The following is a 22,467-nucleotide window of genomic DNA, read 5'->3' as shown; positions in this document are numbered from 1 at the left end:
GCACATAAGCAAACACTAAACATAATGTCCGGTCTACTTGCGGTTAGATAAAGTAAAGAGCCAATCATTGACCTATATAATTCAACATCTACACATTTACATCCTTCATCTTTGTCAAGCTTTGTTGATGAGCTCATTGGAGTGTCATGAGGTTTCCCATTTTCCAGTCCAAATTTCTTGAGCATATCCTTAACGTACTTAGCTTGATTGATGAAGATGTCATATTTCTTTGCTTGATTTGGAGTCCCAAGAAAATGAGAGCTCCTCCATCATGCTCATCTCGAATTCACTTTGCATTAGCTTAGAAATTCTTGGCAAAGAACATCATTAGTAGAACATAATATTATATCATCAACAGAAATTTGAACTACTAATAAATCTTTACCTTTATGCTTTAAAAACAATGTAGTGTCAACCTTCCATTTTGAAAACCCTTTTTCAATTAAAAAGTTTGACAATATTTTATACCAAGCTCTAGGAGCTTGTTTTAAACCATAAAGCGCTTTTGTCAATTTAATAACATAATTTGGAAATTTTGAATCTTCAAAACCAGGAGGTTGTTCCACATACACTTCTTCTTTTATAAAACCATTTAAAAATGCACTTTTAACATCCATTCGATATAATTTAAATTCATTGAAACATGCAAATGCTAATAACATTCTAATTGCTTCCATCCTAGCTACGGGAGCATATGTTTAATCATAGTCTATGCCCTCTTCTTGAGTATACCCTTGAGCAAAAGTCTAGCCTTGTTTCTCACTATATATCACTTTCATCAAGCTTATTCCTAAATACCCATCTAGTACCTACAATAGATTTATTACTAGACCTTTCAACTAATGTTCATACTCTACTTCTTTCAAATTGATTTAACTATTCTTGCATAGCCATAATCCAATGTTCATCATTTAATGCTTCTTTAATATTCTTAGGCTCTATGCATGAAATAAATGCAACATAATTACATATATTTCTAAGAGAAGATCGAGTTATTACCCCTTTGGATGGATCACCTATTATTTCACCATCCTTGACATAGTTGTATTCCCTTGGGTAAGAGACTTCCCTTTCTTCAATGGTTGGATTCTCGAGAGGATCTTGAGTTTCCTCATCTTTCATTTCTTCCTTTGATGATGGTTTTCCAATGTCATGTCTGACGTCATTTATGTTTATAATACATACATCATCATTCACACAAGAATCCTTCCTCGGAAGGGGATTATCATCGAAAACACATGTATAGACTCTTCTACAACTAAAGTTCTTTTATTAAATACTCGATAAGTTTTAGAATTTATGGAATAACCCAGAAAAATTCCTTCATCACTTTTAGCATCAAATTTGCCAAGATTGTCTTTACCGTTGTTTAAAACAAAACATTTACATCCAAAAGGATGAAAATAACTAATGTTAGGCTTTTTATTTTTAAAAAGTTCATATGGAGTTTTCTTCAAAATAGCCTAATCATTACTCGATTAATAAATAACAAACGGTATTTGTGGCTTCCGCCCAAAAATACTTTGGCAAATTGTTTTCACAAAGCAAGGTTCTAGCCATTTCTTATAAAGTTTGATTTTCCTCTCAACAACTCAATTTTGTTGAGGGTTCTAGGTGCTGAAAATTATGGCTAATACCATTAGAATTACAAAATTCAGTAAATCCAAGATTTTCAAATTCAATTCCATGATCAATCCTAACACTAGTTATAGAGTAACCTTTTTCGTTTTGGATTACTTTTGAAAACGTGATGTATTTTTCTAATGCTTCATCTTTAGTACTTAATAATAGAATCCAAGTATATCTAGAGTAGTCATTTACCAAGACAAATGAATATTGTTTTCCACCCAAGCTAGTAGTTCTAGATGGCCCAAAAAGATCTAAATGAATCAATTATAATATTATACCAGTTGATACATTATTAATGGATTAAAAGAAACTCGCTTTGTTTTCCTTTAGCACAAGCATCACAGATTTTATCATTATCAAATTTTAGCTTTGGCAACCCTCTAACTAAGTCTCCTTGAATTAGTCGTTCTAAAACACTCATACTAGCATGTCCTAGTCTCCTATGCCATAACCAACTATCATGCTCATCCTTAGCAACTAGGCATAAATTAATCATATCTATAGAATCTAAATGCACCATGTAAATGTTTCATATTCTATGACCAACAAGCATAATCCGATTATATGCAATGTCAATCACTTTACAACCATTAATATCAAACATGACATTGAATCCTTTATCGTACAATTGACTAATACTCAATAGATTATTCTTTAATCCATTCACATATAAAACATTCTTAATTTGTATGAAAGAGATATTACCTATAGTGTTTATACATTCAATGTGATATTTTGAGTTATCACCAAAAGTCTCATCTCCTCCATTTTTGGCGTTGAGCTCTATGAACCGGTTTTTATCTCCGGTCATGTGTCTTGAGCATCCACTATCAAGGTACCATGAGTTTGAATTTGTTTCTCATGCCTTGTAGCAATGCCCCTTTCCCTACAAACATAGATTAATTTTTTATTTTTGGTACCCAAATTCTTGTGGGGTCCATATTCATTAGTCTCCAAAATTCTAGTCCCTTTAGGTATCCATTGGTGTAGGATATTCTTATCTTTAGTAGTAACGAGTTATTTAGGAACCCATATATTTCTAACGATTTTTCCATTTAAGGTTCGTTGAGGACCTCTATGATTGTAGTTTCTAAAACTTTTTCTAACAAAGTTGGATTTTGAATTTTCTCCTTTTTCAAAACGTTTTGATCAAACTTTATCAAAATAAGCTTTAAGATCATCAATTTTCTTTTGGTGATCATTATTAACTCTTGAAAGTAGATTATGCAAATCATTATTTTTCTTTTCAAATTCATTTAATTTGATTTGCAATTCTTTGATCTTACTTTCAAGATCATTGTTGGTTTTGGACATAAACTATTTTCACTTTTTAATTTTGAAATATCATTTTTGTATTTTGAAAATAAAGTCTTATAATCCGAAGCCAACCCATTATAATCCTCTAATAACTCGTCATAAGATAATTTATCCGAATCGAATGAGTTAGAGGTTACCTTAGAATCTTCTGCGAATGCCATCAAGCACAAGTTTGCTACTTCTTGTTCCTCTTCATCAGAACCTTCTTCATCACTCCATGTAGCCACGTGAGCCTTATGTTTATTCTTTGATTGATCATTTCTCTTCAATTGTGGGCAATCATATTTGACATGCCCCAATTTTTTTGCATTCATAGCAAATGATCGAGTCCTTCTCCTTTGGTTCAGTTTTAAAGCCTTCATTTCGTTTGAATTTTCTTCCTCGGTTGGGCCTCATTAATTTTCTGAACCGTTTGGCAAATAATTTCATTTCCTCTTCATCGTCATCTTCATCTGAATCACTCTCATCTTTTGTGGATTTGAGAGAAACTCCAACGTTTTCATTCTTCTTTGTTGTCTCATCAATCTTATCGAAGTCTACCTCATCTTGAAGCATTATTTCATAAGTGAGTAGTGAACCAATTAGTTCTTCAAGGGTTAAGGACTTTAAGTTCTTAGCCTCGATGAATGTCGTCTTCTTTGATTGCCATGATTTTGGAAGTGAGTAAACCAACTTCCTCACAAGCTTTTCATTTGGAATGATCTCTCCATATGATTTGAGACCATTAACAATCGTGGAAAATCTATCTGTCATAACATTGATGTCTTCATCCGGTTTCATCCTGAAATTTTCATAGCTATGAGTTAGAAGACTAATTTTAGATTCTTTTACCTCATCGGTGCCTTCATGAGTGACTTGTAGTTTGTCTAACATTTCTTTGGCGGTTGTATAAGATGAAAATCTTCCATATTCATCTGATCTAAGAGCATAAAAAATAATATAAATGACTTTAGACTTGAGCTGTAACATTCTTGTTTCTCCTTCACTCCACAATCTTGGGTGAGTGGAAGGTTTGATGTATCCATATTCTATGACATTCCATGCTCCCATGTCACTTGCTTGAATGAAGTACATTATTTTATTCTTCCAATAGGCATAGTTAGCTCCATTGAAGAAATAAGGCTTGTTGACAGGCATTGAATCGAGAACGAAGTGTTGTTTGAAGAGTCGACCATTGATGACTTAAATATCGATGTAACTCTTCCCGAATCGACTCAAGAGGCGATTAAACCTTCAAATGAGTGAGGCTCTGATACCAATTGTTGAGTTAATCGATTGACGAATATAGCCAAGAGGGGGTTGAATTGGAAATTAAAATTTTGGTGGAAGCTTTTGCAGAAAATTGAAAATATTTGCATAACGATTTAGAGTGTTCGACTTTCTCAACCAAAGTCTATGTCCACTACCTTAGCTATCCACACTAAGGATTTTCCACAAATTCACTAATTTGTCTTTCTTTTGAGGACAAAGAGTAATCTTACAAATCCCTCAAGAATTATACCCCAAATTCTTGAGAACACTCTCTCCCAAAGAGAACAATAAAAATTTTGCAAACTTACAAGAAAATCCTCACAAGGAAAGATGTTTGCACAATTCTAGAACAAAGAAAGAACACTCAAGAATAATACAATTGAGCATAATAAGTGTTCTTGAAAGCAAAGATGAATATTGAATGAAATTTGGCTTGAAATTGCTCAAACTTGAGGTTTGATGCTTTCTTTTTGATTCTCTCTTGTTTCTTGTTTCTTGTTATTGATCAATGGCTTATAAGCTTGTTTAAATACTCCTTCAATTGATTCTGAATGTTGGGGATGATTAGTGGAGTCAATAGAGCCGTTTAAGTGTGAAAAACAATTAATAAAACTGCTTGGAGCGTGGTGGGAATCGGTACCCCCTCATAGGGAATCGGTTCATGTAGTGTAAAATTCAAATATTTCGACCGTTAAACAGGGGGAATCAGTTCCCTCCGAGCAATCTGTTATTTCTCAGAGCCAAACCATTCAGGGGGAATCGGTACTCCCTGGGAGGAATCTGTTCCCTGTGGGCAATCTGCCCATTTTGGTTTGATTTTAATTAAGAAATTATTTTTGACTCGATTAAGGCTGGAAATACTTTGGAAATTTGTTTAAAAGATTAAAACATATTTTTTACACTTTAGTAAGGATTAAATGAACTTTGAAAAACTTGGAGTAATTTTTTATATTCGAATAATTATATTGAATATACTTAGAAAATCTTTTGTAAAATATAAAATTCATTTAACTTAATTTGTTATATTGAAACATCAAAATATTTTCAACAGAATAAAATTCCCAGGAATATTTATTGTTGGGAAAGAAAAATTACCCTCAGTTGGGAAAGAATACCCAACTAAACATGGGTATCCTTAGTGAGGAAAAAAAATATTCCTCTGAGGAATCCTAAAATCCTCCATCCAAACGCCTCCTAAAGAGTTTTTCAAATATTTTGAATTCTAAAGTTTAAATTGTTATCTCATTTATATCAAATCATTAACTCCATTAAAAAACACAAAGATAAATTTTATATTTAGTCACTCAACTATTTTTGCAGTTCTATTTTAATCACCTAACTATTTTTTTACAAAATCATCATTAAACTTAAGTTATTGTTTCATTTAGCCACCTAATTTCATTTGATTTATTTATATCACATATTTTAAAAGATAAAAATATGATAACTTAAATAATAAACAATAAATAATATTATATCGCATATTTTTTATTCCACGTATGAATTTAATTTACAATTATAAATAATATTATAAAGTAAATAATAAATAACATATTATATTTATATAATTAAAATTTTAATAAAAAATAAAAAAAAATATTAATTAAAATATCATTAATATTTTAAGAAATAGAAATATGAGCAATGATATTTGATAGATTTTGGATATGAATAGCAGGCCGTAAATGGATCTTAAGCAAGCAAACTGGACCCTGTACAGAGAATTTCAAACTTGACTTCGGTGGCAATTGCCATGCCGCCTTCTCCAACTGAAAAATATCCCATATTTTTTATTCATCTGTTATGTTTATTGGGCTGCCTTCAAAATAAATAGTGGTAGATCTATAAATTCTTTAGGTGTCCACATATGCATTAATAATATAAAAATTTCGTATGATATATATATAAATAAAATTTTGGAGTGATCATAATTAATAAAATAATTAACTAACTAAAGAAAATTTGGATTTCATGAAGAACATTACCCACTTTAGACTAAAGGCAGATCCGCCACTGCCTCAAAACCTTCACCTTCAAGATTATCACTGCAACTTGAAAAGATAAATTGTACAAATATGACTATTTACTATCATTAGGACTTTTTGCATGTTTTTATCTGTTGATGAATGAACTTCCAAATCTTGACGACGTCTATATGCTACCAACGTTAGAAATGGTATTTTTTTCTTACCGCCTAGGTATTTTTCGATTGACAATAATTTCTAGTCATCTAGTTGGCACTTACACTTCATGGTTATGCAATTATAATTGCACCTAAGCAGCTTAGTATATTACAGTATGTATGTACCATCCGTATGCATTTCTATCATAATTGTATCTCGTGTAATTGTTTTACAGTAAAATTCATTTTTGCTGCGTTCAAGTTCTGGAATGAGATGCCCCTCAACTGTACATACATGTATTTATATAAATCCATTCTTAAATGACCTCTTTATGAAACAAGATCTTTAACTTCTCTTCTGCCATCCCTGTCCCAGGAAGGTTGTAAAAACTTTATGAATGTACAGTACAGGTGCGTCTGAAAAACTCAAAAACCAAGTAATAACCAAAAGTTAAAATCACATGAATCTCAGTTCTACTCGCCATCCATATCAGGAAATACTTACCTACAGCCCCTGGCCTCAATGACTCCACGATAGAAATGGTTTCTTTTTGGCTCAGCCAACTATAGAATGGTTGGTAAACCAGAAGGTAACAACCAGGGAAAGAAAGAAAGAAAAAAGAAGAAAAGGACCACAGGCTGCACATGGGATAATAAAGCATGCTATGCTTTATTTATTTAGGGAGGTCTTTCAGTTTCTAGGCTTATGGGGGGAGCTGAAGCCTGATGGCTTTGCTCTAGTCTTTGACATTTCACCCTCTAGCTGTAGTGCTGTACTGGTGGTCCTATGTTTCCTTATCATCAATATTACAATTAGTAGCAAGGAACCCAGCAGTTTCCTTGTTTCTGACGCCACGATTGGATACATTGATAAATGATTATATATAAAATCTGAAATTTCATGCGCTAGCATAACCACTCCGAAGTGATGATTAATTTATTTCTGGGGTTGAAGCTGTCTCGAGTTATAATGGCCTTTGTACCGGAACTGTACAGGTGAAAAGGAAAGACCAGTGATCAAAGCAAGATTGATAATCTCCGACCTAATCAACACTTTTCATGTGCTTTTGATTTGGGTGTTAGTGATTCTTATTCAGCCACGACATGCATTCGTTACAATAAGTTCAAAAGCTAACCATCTACTCTTTCCATACAAGCTCCGGTTCTTCTACCGCACAAAAGGATAGAACTTTACAAGCTGTATCTAAAAATATCTAGGAGAGAGGCATATCCCTACAATGGTAGTTTCTTTGACAGACTTTCATTAACTTGTTGCATATCTAATCTAACTGCTTCCAGTTAAGTCTATATGTATTATCAATAGCTCCTTGAACCGAAAATTCAGTTGTCTTAGGTTATATGGTCTTAGCTATGTGAAATAAACTGCTAATTATATTATTAACTATACCATTAAAATAACGTTATATACGTTCAAGTTCTATATAAAGACTTTCCACAATTCTAAGAAGATAGCTCATCATTTGGTGAGAGTCTTGCATAAGGTCTGAAATTATATGCCCCAATATCGTGCGTGGCGGTGCATCGATTCTTAATCTATCTTGCTTGGTGAGTGGTAAGTCTTTGACCTTCAAAAAAGACAAACTTATTATTATCAAATCATTACGTATATATACACATGCAATTTTTTTTTTTGGTCTTCTCTCAGTTCTCTGAACTTTGAACTAAGAACCCTTGTAAAAACAAGGTAATTAATCAGTGGACATTTACCCTAGCAGCTGATGCCGACACATGTTACCTTGGCCTACATTAATAGTTAGCTCAACTCCACGTGAAGGTTATTAACTACCACTATTACATTGTCTGGATCATTAATTTGCTTGGATAATCATCTCTCGTTACTCTTTAATCAGCATTAATATTTAGTAATGATCATTTTAAAAAAGAGAAATCTTTGGTTGAGTATCATGGATGAAAAAAAAGGTCTGTCCCATCAATGTAGTTTTCGTAACTATATATCGCATGGAAGCAGTTGATGACGGAGTACCTTGCAAGGTAAGCCCCAGTCATTTACTTGGCGGGTTCTCAAGGTTTTTAATGAAGGTTTAGGTGACCGTGTTAATTACACGCCTCTCAGTTGGCCGACAATTCATATTTGTCAGTAAAAAGAAAAGATAACATCTATATATCCTCTGATCAGCTCTTATGTATGTCATGTACTTGGTGGATTTTCTTCTCTGAGACTGAGAACCTGTTTTTTTCCTTGCCTGTTTCAGATTCAAACCAATCTATCTGTTTCCTAATTATGGTGCAATCAAAGAAGTTCAGAGGTGTAAGGCAGCGACAATGGGGCTCCTGGGTTTCTGAAATTCGCCACCCTTTACTGTAAGTCTATTCTATAAGCTTTTCTCGGTGTATTCAACATCAATTACTCTTGAATCTTTTTATATATAATATTTTGTTACAGAAAGAGAAGAGTATGGCTTGGTACATTTGAAACAGCTGAAGAGGCAGCCCGAGCGTATGATCAAGCTGCAATCTTAATGAGTGGGAGGAATGCGAAAACGAACTTTCCCGCATCACAAACTCCAATTGGAGATCACCAGCAAGGCACTGAAAGTTCTTCCCATTCATCACCTCCGAATGAGTTATCTGAGCTTCTCCATGCAAAGCTTAGAAAATGCAGCAAGGCGCCATCCCCTTCCATGACTTGTCTAAGGCTGGACACGGAGAATTCTCACATCGGCGTGTGGCAAAAGCGGGCAGGGAAGACCTCGGACTCCAACTGGGTGATGACTGTCCAGCTTGGAAAAGGGAATCATGCTCAAGTTTCTGACAAAACATTGCCTTCCACAACACAAGGGTTGACAGAGACTACTGATCTTAGAGGAGAGATTGATGACGAGAGAGAATTGCACTGCAAATGATAGAAGAGCTGCTTCATAGGAACTGTTCTTCGTTTGGCGTGCCAGAAGGGGAGGGTAACTTGTTTCTTTAATTACTAATAGATCATAATATATATATGAAGAATTTTTTAAGTATGTGATAGATTATAATTATAGGTTTACAGCTATATATATATAGAAGATGTCGATTAAGTTTATAATTGCCTGTGAGATAGTAATAATTGATTCATATAATAATAATATTTTCTCATATAAATTTTTGCTTTCTCCATAAGAATCTCCTCGACTTTTCACTTTCTTCATAGTATATAGGAGTATATAATAATATGCGTGTGATTCTGTTAAATGTGTTGATATATCAAATTAAGAAAAAACTAGGAAATATTATTAGTTAAGGACTACTATATAAATTCATGGAGAATCATCAACATATTAATTGACTGTCACTTTTAAAATATGTTAGAAATAAAATAATGATTTTATAGGGATAGATTCAAAGAGACGGACACATCTCTAAATATTTTAATTTCTTATATATTTTAGATATTTTCTTCGCTTTTGATTATCTATTTCACTTCCTAAAATTTTTATAAGTTCGTCACTCTAACATTAAATTATATATTCGTCCATGTACATCTATATTTAAGCCTCAATAAAATTGAAGGATGGATGATGATGGATTGAATGTTCGGTAATATTTTGGGTCAGGTAATGAAAGATTAACTGATGCAAATGTATGGTTTTATATGATTGTGTTTTTCAAGGAAAAATATGTGTGATAGGTATATATATATATAACAACTGAAACCAGACAAATTAATTGTACATGTCTCCATTAATTAAGGTTTGGGTGTCATGATCTAATCATCATAGGGAGATGCATGATTTGGTTAACATCAATATTAATGTAACACTAATTAGTATTTATTAACTATATATAAGAAAGCAGTAGCTTTCATTGATGATAAATCAAATTACCAGTGTCGCTCTATTTTAAAACTTATAGTAGTTCATAAAATTATTATTGATCACTTTAGTAGGCTTAGTTCCTTCCTACCAAACCCTAGAAAAAAATGGAGTTATTAATCTACCTTGACAATATGGTTGAACGTGTCGTCGTTCAGGCGGACAATAGCTACGTCATTAATCTTCTTTCTCCCCCGTCCTTGCACAGTCCTTTCACTTAAGTGAGAGCCATAGCTGATCTTTGCCAAAAGGCGTGGTATGTCAATTTAATTTGGTCGCAAGAGAAGCTAACGAAGTAGCGGACTACATGACCAAGAATCCACCCAAAAAGGATGGATCTCTAGCTATCTACAAGTCGATTCTAACGGGTTTTAATTGTATTCTCCACAGAGATATTTATGGTCCGTCTTATCTGAATATTAGAGGCTGATGTAACTCTTTACCCTTTCCTTTCCATTCAAAAAATTAAAAAAAAAGTATCTCTTAAATTTGAGATAAATCAAGGTAAGTTGGTTGGTCTTAAATGGTGTGTTGTTTCATTGGATAGATAGGAAAGGGTTGGGGCTTCATTTTCAACGGTCCATCTCACAGGGCCACACCCATCTCCCACTTCAATATTGGAAGGAAGAATGCTTCCTACACTCCTTTGATTTTTATACCTCTATTAAGCATTTCATTTTTGTTTTCACTCAATTCATTGCTCTAAAAATTATGTTTTGGCCTTTAAATTATACTCCAAATGTATTTTATATTATATATATATATATATATAGTAATTAAACAATAATCCTCAAGTCTAAGTTAAGTACAAGTTATATCCCCTATATAAGATTGCCCCACGGCTCAGCTGTTCTTTTTCCAAGCCATGAAGGCTGCGACCATCTTAATATGGCATTAAATTTTATTTATTGGCATTTCAATCCATTCGTTGGTTAAAGAGAAAAAAAAAATAAATGAAAATTATAATTCAACAGTACATGACGTGAATTAAAAACAAACTTTTACCTGGAAAATTAAAATAAAAAATATTTATTTTTGATAGATTTCAAACTCAACATATATGTTATTGTGTTGATATTTGATTAGTTAAAATTTTGTGTTTTTTTTTTCCTTTAAAGAAGACATAAAAACATCATATATTGTACCAGGCGATTCTAGAGTCATGAGGGTTCTTCACTAACTCATGTAGATTTGGATATTCAAATTAAATAATTGAGAAATACTTGAATAATATATATTTAATATTGGATAAAAAAAATACATGACAATGATATATACAACATTTGATACCGAGTAAGAAGAAACAGGAGCACACCGACAGTAAATCACCTAGGTTCTTGCGTCACCAAATCAAAGCATAGAAACAAACGTGGATTCTTTAATCTGCCTAGTTTGATCCAAGAATATATTATACATCAATCAAGAAAGTGGGTATTATTTCCATAAGAGAAAAGGAATATTCGAGCATAAAAGTTGAAGAAAAGAGTGTGAAACTATAAATAAAAAATTAAATTTATAATTTTTTCATGTGCGTTTGGTTATCAAATCAAACAGTTAATGGTTATTTTGATGCTACTACTAATTAAAAGATTGTGAGAAGGATGGATTGCATGTTTTCATAAATCGAATTAGAGAATCGAAATAGATGTGGAATCTTCGTGATTAATGAGAAAAAGAATGGTAAAATTCAATGAGAAAGTTGTGAGCTTTATAGCTTTATCTGTCAAGAATTGCAAAATTAGATTAGACAATTTTCAAAAGAAAAACATACAGATTAAGGAGTTATATTATGTGGGATCGGAAAATCACCATTGTTTTGGATGACAAGAAGATCCTTTTACAAGGAGTCAGTGCCTGTTTGGATGCTGAGAAAATATGGAAGTTCTAGTCTTTTTAGTACATTCAAGAAGAACAGAACAACAAGAAATAAATTAGGAGAGGAAATTCAAAGAAGGCTTAAGTATACAAATGTTCTCAATCTATGTCCGCTTTTTCAATTTAGCGCATAATGTTTATTTCGTTTCAGTTTGGTGTCTAAAACTTCATTCCGTTACTCAAAATGAGTCAAACCGTCAACAGCGTTAATTTCCTCTATTAAGTGACATGTGCCACAATATGATAGTTTTAAAAATTTATATAAAATTAAAAAAATAACATTATATATATTTTTTAAAAAGAAACACATAAAATTCGAAATAACCCCAAAACTTTGAAAATCTTCATTTTAACCCTTAAACCCACGCCGACCACCGCCGTTTGCCGTCGACGAAGCTCCACCTGACCTCACCTCCCCTGATGACCAAAACCCCTATGAAATTGTGACTGATCGACGGTCGATCGACGATGAATCGACGTTTTATACACTGCAAATCATAGGATGAAAATCGCAATCCCAAGTGATTTCGCCGGTCAATTGATGACAACTACAATGACTTATAACTAGGATGATGACAAGGACTACGTCGGCGATGATGGTCGTGGCCGGAAAGGGCGGCGACGGCGGAGAAATGTTAGGAATTGGAGATTTTAGGGATTTTGTGTTTTTTTTTTATAATTTAAAAGAAATAAGGGGTTTCTTTATAAATATAATAATATTTTTAATATTGTTTAAAAAATAAATTTCAAAATTATCAGAGTATGACGCGTGTCATTTAACAAATAAAACTATTAGTCCGTCACGACTTGATCCATTTTAAGTACCTGAATAAAACGTTAGGCACTAAATTAAAAAATAGGCATAAGTTGGACACTTTTTGTATACTTAATCCTTCAAAGAAGTGTGTTTTAAATCAAAATTGAAAACAAACTCGATTAAGAAAGGATAGAGAGCAGAGGCCCAGAATTAGAAACACAACTGCCAGAAAAAGGGTCTTGAGTAACGGAATTCTCCATATCTCCGCAAGAGGAAATGACACAAATTTCAAAGGGAAAAACGGGTAAAAGAAAACCGTTAGCAATAGTATTTTTTTTATTAAAAAATGAATCAAAACGAAAATATTGAACCTGAATATAAAGATGATCCTTGTGATATGCTACGCATAAAGCAGAGAGCGCCATTCATAAAATCTAAGCAGTACATTTTGTATTCACTCTTGCGAGAATCAGCATGAAGCTTGCATTGAACAAAGAAATGCTCTCTTAACAAAGGCTTCAACCACGGTGGCCACAAGTTGTCTTCTTCATCAGGTCCACCAGCTCCCTATAAAAAAAACACATTTTCAATCAACACCCAAAGCAAAGAAACCAATAGAAAGTTGTACTCCACAACAATGCGATACCTCCTCTCCCATTGCAAATAAGCACTCTTTGAGCCATGCAACATTTCTCCTAACCTCTCATTCTGCATGTACTTGTACAGCAACAGATTCGTGTCCTTATTCGATACGTAATCGAACAGTCTCACAATGTTCTGGTGCCTGATCCGATCCAGGGTTTGAATCTCCGCTGAGAACTCGTGGTCGCTTCTTCCAGTTCCACGACCCACTAATCTTTTAATTGTAACTTCAAGGTCATCCGGTATGGAACCGCGATAGACAGTGTTAAAAGTTTCAAAGTTTGGCAACCAACTTTGGAAAATGTTTTTTTCAAAGTTTGGTAAATGTTTCTTTGAAAAATGTTTTTCAAAGTTTGGTAAAATTTTGGTAGATGTTTGTTGAAAATAGGAATGGGTAAATTCACTTTAGTCATTGCACTTTAGGGTATTTTCAAAGATTAGTCCCTAAGTTTCTACTATAAATACCCTTACCCATTTAGCTTCAAAATCATCCCAAACATTTCTTTCTTCCTATACTAGAGAGCTTTCTTGTGAGTAGTGAGTGTTTTGTAAACACCTGTAAATTTCTCTCTTAGTAAAGATCTGCAGCAGCCCGGAGACGTAAGCACAATTGGCTGAACTCCGTTATCAATTTTCGGGTATTATTTTTCCGCTTTTATTTCGCATTCTCACTAATCTGGTTATAGGGAAATTACTTGTACTCGGTTTATTTTCCTAACAACTGGTAATCAGAGCTTTTGGTTGTGAATTTTGTCAAATTTTCTGCGAGGTTACTATTCATTACTATTCACGTGAATAGTGAATTTCGTGAATAGTGAAATTCGGTCGGCGATACGAGTTTGTCGACGGTGGTGTTCTAATACACAGTGATTCGCAAGAATTGTCAGAAACGATCCAAACGAAGCCAGATTCGAGTGGGAGCGATGGCTGCAGACGAAGGGAAGGTGAAAATTGAAAAGTTCGATGGTGCGGACTTTGGCTTTTGGAAGATGCAGATTGAAGATTTTTTGTACCAGAAAAATCTATATCAACCTCTCTCAGGAAAGCAACCAGAGGGCATGAAGGATGAAGATTGGGCTCTTCTCGACAGACAAGCCCTCGGAGTTATCCGACTGACGTTATCCCGCAATGTTGCTTTTAACATAGCAAAGGAAAAGACCACTGCGGGTCTTATGGCGGCTCTCTCCAGTATGTACGAGAAGCCATCGGCCTCAAACAAAGTTCATTTGATGAGGCGATTATTCAATTTGCGGATGACGGAAGGGGCATCGGTGGCACAACACCTAAATGAACTCAACACAATCACAACCCAGTTGAGTTCAGTGGAAATTGAGTTCGATGATGAAGTTCGAGCTTTAATTCTCTTATCATCTCTACCAGACAGTTGGAATGCTACTGTTACAGCAGTCAGCAGTTCGTCGGGAAACAGTAAATTAAAATTTGACGATGTTCGGGATCTGGTACTGAGTGAAGAAATTCGACGGAGAGAATCGGGTGAAGCATCAACCTCCTCAGCCTTGCACACGGAGTCTAGAGGAAGAACTTCAGAAAGATATTCAAATCGTGGCAGATCAAAATCCAGACGGGAAAAATCTAGAACGGGAAAGAAAGATTTACCTGTTATAATTGTGGCAAGAAAGGTCACTTTAAAAGAGATTGCCGAGCACTGAAGAAAGATACCGGTGCACAGGAATCTGCCAACGTGACAGAGGAGACAGGTGATGCCATGATTCTAAGCGTCAACAGTCCGATTGAATCATGGATCTTGGATTCAGGGGCATCTTTCCACTCCACCCCATGCCAAGAAATCATGGAGAACTATGTCAGTGGTGATTTTGGGAAGGTTCATCTTGCTGATGATGAAACCTTAAAGATCGTCGGAAAAGGAGACATCCGACTAAAGTTGCCAAACCAGACCACCTGGAAGCTGACAGGAGTGAGACATATTCCTGGCCTCAAAAGAAATCTGATTTCTGTTGGACAGCTTGATGGAGAAGGATATAGCACAACCTTTTCAGGCTGTGAATGGAAGATTACCAAAGGAGCACTCGTCATTGCTCGTGGTAAGAAGACTGGTACTCTCTATGTAACCTCCAATTTAGAGAATATCATTGCAGTAGCAGATGCTGATGGAAAATCAAACCTATGGCACCAAAGGCTCGGCCATATGAGCGAGAAAGGGATGAAGACACTTTTGTCAAAAGGGAAGCTGCCGGATCTAAAGAATGTAGATGTCGGACTATGCGAGGATTGCATCTTTGGCAAACAAAAGAAAGTCAGTTTTGCAAAGATTGGCAAGACACCCAAGACAGAAAGGTTAGAATTGATTCATACTGATGTATGGGGACCATCCCCAGTTCCATCTCTTGCAGGCTCACTATATTATGTCACCTTCATCGATGATTCAACAAGGAAGGTGTGGGTTTATTTTCTGAAGAAGAAATCAGAAGTCTTTGATACCTTCAGAAAATGGAAGGCCATGGTGGAAAATGAGACTGGTTTGAAAGTCAAGCGGTTGAGGTCTGACAATGGAGGAGAGTACAGAGACAGTAGATTCAGAGATTTCTGTGCAAACAATGGGATCAAGATGGAGACAACAGTTCCCAAGACACCGCAACATAATGGTGTAGCAGAGCGCATGAACAGAACTCTGAATGAACGTGCCAGAAGTATGAGGATACATGCCGGCTTGCCCAAATTTCTATGGGCTGAAGCAATCAACACTGCAGCTTACTTGATCAACCGTGGGCCCTCAGTTCCTTTGGATGGCAGAATACCAGAGGAAGTTTGGAGCAAGAAAGAAATAAACCTTTCACACTTAAGAGTGTTTGGTTGTATTTCTTATGTACACATAGACTCTGCTGAAAGAAGTAAGCTTGATGCTAAGTCCAACAAATGTGCCTTTGTTGGTTATGGCGGTGATGAGTTCGGTTACCGGTTTTGGGACTATGAAAATCGGAAGATCATCAGAAGCAGAGACGTCATTTTCAATGAAAATGTGATGTACAAAGATAGATCAACCGCAGAATCAAGTAATACCGAAGCTGAAACAAAGGAATTTGCTGAGTTCGAGGAGATTTCTGGAAATGATGTTCAGATCAATCCTGAAGCAGTTCAAGAAGAACCAGGCACACCAGAACTGAGACGCTCCTCCAGAATTCCTAAACCAATCCAACGGTATTCTCCTTCTTTACACTACTTGTTGCTGACTGACAATGGTGAACCAGAGTGCTATGATGAAGCAATGCAAGTGGAGGATTCAGTCAAGTGGGAGTCTTCCATGAAAGATGAGATGGACTCGCTTATGTCAAATCAGACATGGGAATTAGCTGAATTACCACCAGGCAAGAAAGCGCTCCACAACAAGTGGATTTACAGGATCAAAGAAGAGCACGATGGGAGCAAACGCTACAAAGCAAGATTGGTTGTCAAAGGCTTTCAGCAAAAAGAAGGTATTGACTACAATGAAATTTTCTCTCCAGTCGTAAAATTGTCTACAATCAGACTGGTGTTGAAAATTGTAGCTGCAGAGAATTTACATCTTGAGCAGTTAGATGTAAAGACAGCTTTCCTTCATGGTGATTTGGAGGAAGAAATCTATATGAGGCAGCCAGAAGGCTTCATAGAGGCAGACAAGAAAAACCTGGTATGCAGGTTGAAGAAGAGCTTGTATGGTTTAAAACAAGCTCCTAGACAGTGGTACAAGAAGTTCGATAGCTTCATGAGTAGCAGTGGTTTTATCAGATGCCAAGCAGATCATTGTTGCTACATCAAGAGGTTCGACAACAGCTTCATTATTTTATTATTGTACGTTGATGACATGCTCGTTGCAGGCTCAGACATGCAAGAGATTATACACTTGAAGCAAAAATTGTCGAAGCAGTTTGCTATGAAGGATCTGGGCGCTGCAAAGCAGATTCTTGGGATGAGGATCAAGAGAGACACAAAGTCGGGGACTTTGATGTTATCACAGGCTGAGTACATCAACAAAGTACTCTCCAGGTTCAACATGCAAGATGCTAAACCAGTAAGTACACCTTTAGGTGTTCATTTCAGACTCTCCAAAGACCAATCACCAAAGACGGAGGAAGAACGTGCACACATGGTGAAGGTGCCGTATGCCTCAGCAATTGGAAGTCTGATGTATGCCATGGTTTGTACCAGACCAGATATTGCTCATGCAGTGGGAGCTGTTAGCAGGTACATGAATAATCCGGGCAAGGTACACTGGGAAGCAGTCAAATGGATCCTCAGATATCTTCGTGGTACCACAAACAAAGCACTTTGTTTCAAAGGTGGAGATATGATACTGACAGGCTATGTAGATGCTGACTTAGCCGGAAATGTCGACATCAGAAGGAGCACTACAGGGTATGTCTATACTCTAGGAGGAACTGCAGTGAGTTGGGTTTCTCAACTACAGAAGATAGTTGCTCTCTCCACAACTGAAGCAGAATATGTCGCTGTTACGGAAGCCAGCAAGGAGATGGTTTGGCTCCAAAGTTTCTTGGAAGAGTTAGGCAAGAAACAAGAAAACAATATCTTGTATTGCGACAGTCAAAGTGCTATCCATCTAGCAAAGAATCCGTCTTTTCATTCCAGGACAAAGCACATACAATTGAGATATCATTTTATCCGGTCTCTTCTGGAAGATGGGATTTTGAAACTTGAAAAGATTAGTGGAGCTCAAAATCCGGCAGACATGTTGACAAAGACGGTGACTACGGACAAACTGAAGTTGTGTTCAACTTCAGTTGGCATGCTAGAATAAATAGACCAGACATGCTGCTGCATTGATCGAGGTGTGAAGACATATTAAAATCAGTCTTCAAGTGGGAGATTGTTAAAAGTTTCAAAGTTTGGCAACCAACTTTGGAAAATGTTTTTTTCAAAGTTTGGTAAATGTTTCTTTGAAAAATGTTTTTCAAAGTTTGGTAAAATTTTGGTAGATGTTTGTTGAAAATAGGAATGGGTAAATTCACTTTAGTCATTGCACTTTAGGGTATTTTCAAAGATTAGTCCCTAAGTTTCTACTATAAATACCCTTACCCATTTAGCTTCAAAATCATCCCAAAACATTTCTTTCTTCCTATACTAGAGAGCTTTCTTGTGAGTAGTGAGTGTTTTGTAAACACCTGTAAATTTTCTCTCTTAGTAAAAGATCTGCAGCAGCCCGGAGACGTAAGCACAATTGGCTGAACTCCGTTATCAATTTTCGGGTATTATTTTTCCGCTTTTATTTCGCATTCTCACTAATCTGGTTATAGGGAAATTACTTGTACTCGGTTTATTTTCCTAACAGACAGTTCCAGCTCCACCTTTCCCTACAATGTTCTCTATTTGCAAGCAATCCAGCACATCATCAGCTTTGAAATCTAGTTTTAGGAAAGCAATGAGCTTCCATGCTCGTGATTTCTCGTGCCTCTTCTTTCTCAATCTGTACACCGTGGCGATCATCATCAGGGAATTGTGGTCAACGTAAGGATGATGATAACAATCTTTGAAGCAGTGAAAGATGTCGCATGCCCATGACTGGAACCTTCAGCTTGGTTCACCAAAGATGAACAAGTAATCCGATGTGGTAGGCATAGATTGGGGTTTCCGGTAAACGAGCTATCGTTGAAGGCTAAAATTTGGTCACCGGTGGGTATTCTGCCAGTGAAATTATTAAAAGAGAGATCAAGAGTTGTGAGACTTCCCATGTATTGGATTTCCACAGAATTTTGGTGTTGTGCAGCTGGAGCTTATAGTAGGAAGAAAACTTGTTTGCAGGAAGGAGAAAAGACAAATTATTTATTTATTTTTTAATTGTCAACTTAGACTTTTTTTAGTGTGTTAACAGGAGTTTAGGGCTGAAGGATTAAAACCGAATGAATCGATAATATAATTGACTAAAATCACCTTTTTTGAACCGGTGGCTAAAATTGGATGGGTCTGAAACATAAGATACCATCCCTATAGTTTACCCGAAAAATAAAGAAACCGTTGGATATTCTCACCGCTTCCCTCCGAATATTCTTCAATTTTCTGTTATATTTATCCCTTCTTCTCACCCTCCCCACCCCCTTCCTCCCATTATCAGCCTCCCGTTCCGTTCTGTCATTTTCTCGCCAACTGAGCACCCCGTTAGGATTATGCCACATGGATTAGCGCTCAGCTCATTTATTAAAAGGATTGTACCTTGAAGCACAATCTTTAATTTGCAAATCTGCATGTTAATTTGTTGCTAATTAACTTTTCTGTTAGATGGGTTATCACTAGAAATAAAAAACTTCATAAGTAGACAATTACGGCAAGAGTCTCTTGATATATATTTTAAAATTTAAAAAATAAATATAATAGAATACTCCATTTGTCATCATTCTAATTCTACTTGTGAACTTTTTTTATTTTCACTCACAGCGTAACCATAATGTGATGCCTTCAAAGTTTTGATCATATGGGTTTTCCATTGTGTAAAGTGTTTGATTTGTTATTTTGGGTTGGGATGCAGTAATCAGAAGATAACTTGGTAAAGGCAAATGATTCTAATGAAAAGATGATAAAGATTTGGAAGGAAATAGTGGACTTCCATGGCTAGATACAAATATATTTTTCAATGCTTTACGTAATTAATAATAGCACACTGTTTTAGAAGGCCGAATGAGTTGTCTAGGGAAGTTATTAGATTTGTAGCAACTTGCAAACTCCTTTACAACAGCCTGTTGGTGTTATAATCTAATGTGTTGTATGCATTTCCTTGACATCAATACTCCGCCATACAACGTAACGTATCCACATCCAATCTTTAATTAAACATTAAATTCTCACCATTTCTTTGAATGGTCCATTTGAATGCATTGGGAGCATTTGCTTCCCCATGTGCTGCCACTATCATAGCTTTATGGCAGTCTGGTCTGACTTCAATTATCCCAATTGTATTGTTTGAGAACAATCATTTGGTAACGATATGTAATCGGTAAAAAGGGTTATAGACAATATAATTAGAGTTGTACTGAATCCTGCTGGGCAGAGCAGAATTGCACCGGTCTCCTGGAAACTGATTCATTATGGGCTCTTAGCATTAATGTCATTGCCTTATCAAGTGAATTAAATCATTTAACTCTATATGCTACGAACAGGGTTGGTGAAAATACTGAAGAAGTACGAAAAAAGAACAGGTGCTTTGATCCGTTTGCCTTTCATTCAAAGGGTGTTGCAACATCCCTTCTGCACCATGGACTTGCTTTACAAGCTGGTGAAGGAGTGCGAGATGATGCTGGAACATGTCTTCCCCAAGAATGAAAAACCATCTTCCAGTGAAGCAAAGAATGTGGAGAGCTTATATATGAAAAGCACAATATCAGCATTGCTAGCACTCAAGGAAATTCGGATTGGAAGCTCAACTGTTAGCGTTTGCTCGTTGCCTCCACTGCAAATCAACGGATCGGACAAGACATGGAAAATGAGTCCTGTTCTTGAACAAGCAGCCAAGTAGTTAAGTTTTGGTAATAGGTGAATTATGCTTGAAAATTATTCCGCTTTGCTTTTTGCTTTCCTTACCAAATATCATGCTTTTATAATGGAAGTTTTAGATACTAACACATGTAAATCCTATACAAATTGAAGCCACGTTTTGGTATAATCATAAATTTTAGTGCGCAACAGATTCCTCTTTCTAATGATGTGATAATTTGAGATTATGTCACATTGTAAATTCCATAGTTTCATGCCATCACAATAACAAAAAATCCAAGCTGAAGGATTAATATGATTAGAAAAGTTTAAGGATCAAATTGGATTGTGAATAAATTGGACTTCGCCTATGGAATGATTGATGAAATTCCCCAACCAAAGACATACGCCTGAAACCACTTGATCCAAACCAGTCTCTCCAATAAATATACTCGGAATGCTCTCTCTGTTTATCATGGAATGATGCTTTGTGCTGTCCGTCCCGATAATCATACTCTCCCCGCGTCTTAACAACATCCTGTCTCTGCTCCAAGTGCGTCTGGGAAGCAAGTTCATGCCCATGCTTTCAGGATTGGGCTCTCCTCCGACCTTTATGTCATCACCGCTTTAATGCAATTGTATGGTCGTCTACATGGTGTTGGATAATGACACCACTTCCACTTCTGTTGCTCTCACTATACTAGCTAAGCTACTTGGTGGACGATAAACCCCACTCGGCTGTTGAGATCCTTAACTAACTGCTTCGGTTGAAGGCCGACATTGACCCAGTGGCATTGGCAACAGCTTCTGGCACATGTTCCCTCTTAAAGTCATTGAAACAGGCAAGAAAAGTGCATAAGATTGCTAGGTAATGCGGTTTGGAATTTAATATACTTGTCAGCAATTCACTGATGAAAATGTATATTGATTGTGGTAGTCTGAAGGAAGCTCCATTTCAATTTGATGCAATGCCATCCAGATATCTTATTTCATGGACAGAGATGATTCGAAGACATGTCAAAATGGGAGATATGATGAGGCCCTCAATTTTTCCGGCTAGTAACTAAGGTTGGAATCAAATCCGGTACTCTCAAAATTACTAGCATTCTTCCCGTTTATGCAAGAGTACCGGCTCATAAGCAAGGGAAAGACCTACATGCCTACTTGTTTAGGAATGGAATAAACATGAATCTAATAGTCCAGGATGTTTTAACGGAGATGTATGTCAAAGCAGGATTCATTGAGTTAGCTTAGAATGGTAGCCCTTCTAGCTCATGCTGGATTCATCAATGAGGTGCGGACCATTATTAAGGAACACCAGATTGAAATAGTGCAGAGGTATTAAAAGCTTTTCTAGATGGATGCAGGATCCTCCAGCAAAAATGTCGGGGAAATGAAATGGTATGCCGAGAATGCAAAATGAGACATAGTTGATAAACGAATTAGTCTTCTTGAACAAGCAAGCGAGTAGTTGAATTTTGGTAATAGGTGAATTGTTCTTGAAAATGATTCCCTGGTAATAGGTTTGCACAATGGATTTTATTCTTCATGTCCAAAGGTTGAAGCTGTTGTAGGGTCTACTGTGGAATCTCACTTCAACAATGATCCTA

General features: G+C 35.9%; 1 protein-coding gene and 2 pseudogenes across 1 annotated transcript; all 3 read left to right on the top strand.

Moving 5' to 3' along the window:
* Positions 1-8,411: 8,411 nt before the first annotated feature.
* LOC120218691 lies at positions 8,412-9,317 on the top strand (annotated as a pseudogene).
* An 11,211-nt stretch (positions 9,318-20,528) lies between these two features.
* Positions 20,529-20,936, top strand: LOC120218687 (SPX domain-containing protein 1-like). The gene has a single exon (XM_039215589.1). The coding sequence runs from the start codon at positions 20,532-20,534 to the stop codon at positions 20,898-20,900; it is 369 nt and encodes a 122-aa protein (XP_039071520.1). The 5' UTR covers positions 20,529-20,531; the 3' UTR covers positions 20,901-20,936.
* A 168-nt stretch (positions 20,937-21,104) lies between these two features.
* Positions 21,105-22,111, top strand: LOC120218932 (annotated as a pseudogene).
* Positions 22,112-22,467: the final 356 nt, after the last annotated feature.

This window comes from Hibiscus syriacus, unplaced genomic scaffold, assembly GCF_006381635.1.
Source record: "Hibiscus syriacus cultivar Baekdansim isolate YM2019G1 unplaced genomic scaffold, ASM638163v2 tig00110201_pilon, whole genome shotgun sequence".
Classification (NCBI taxonomy): domain Eukaryota; kingdom Viridiplantae; phylum Streptophyta; class Magnoliopsida; order Malvales; family Malvaceae; genus Hibiscus; species Hibiscus syriacus.
The sequence above is the reverse complement of the archived record's forward strand: the minus strand, read 5'-3'. Positions and strand labels throughout refer to the sequence as shown.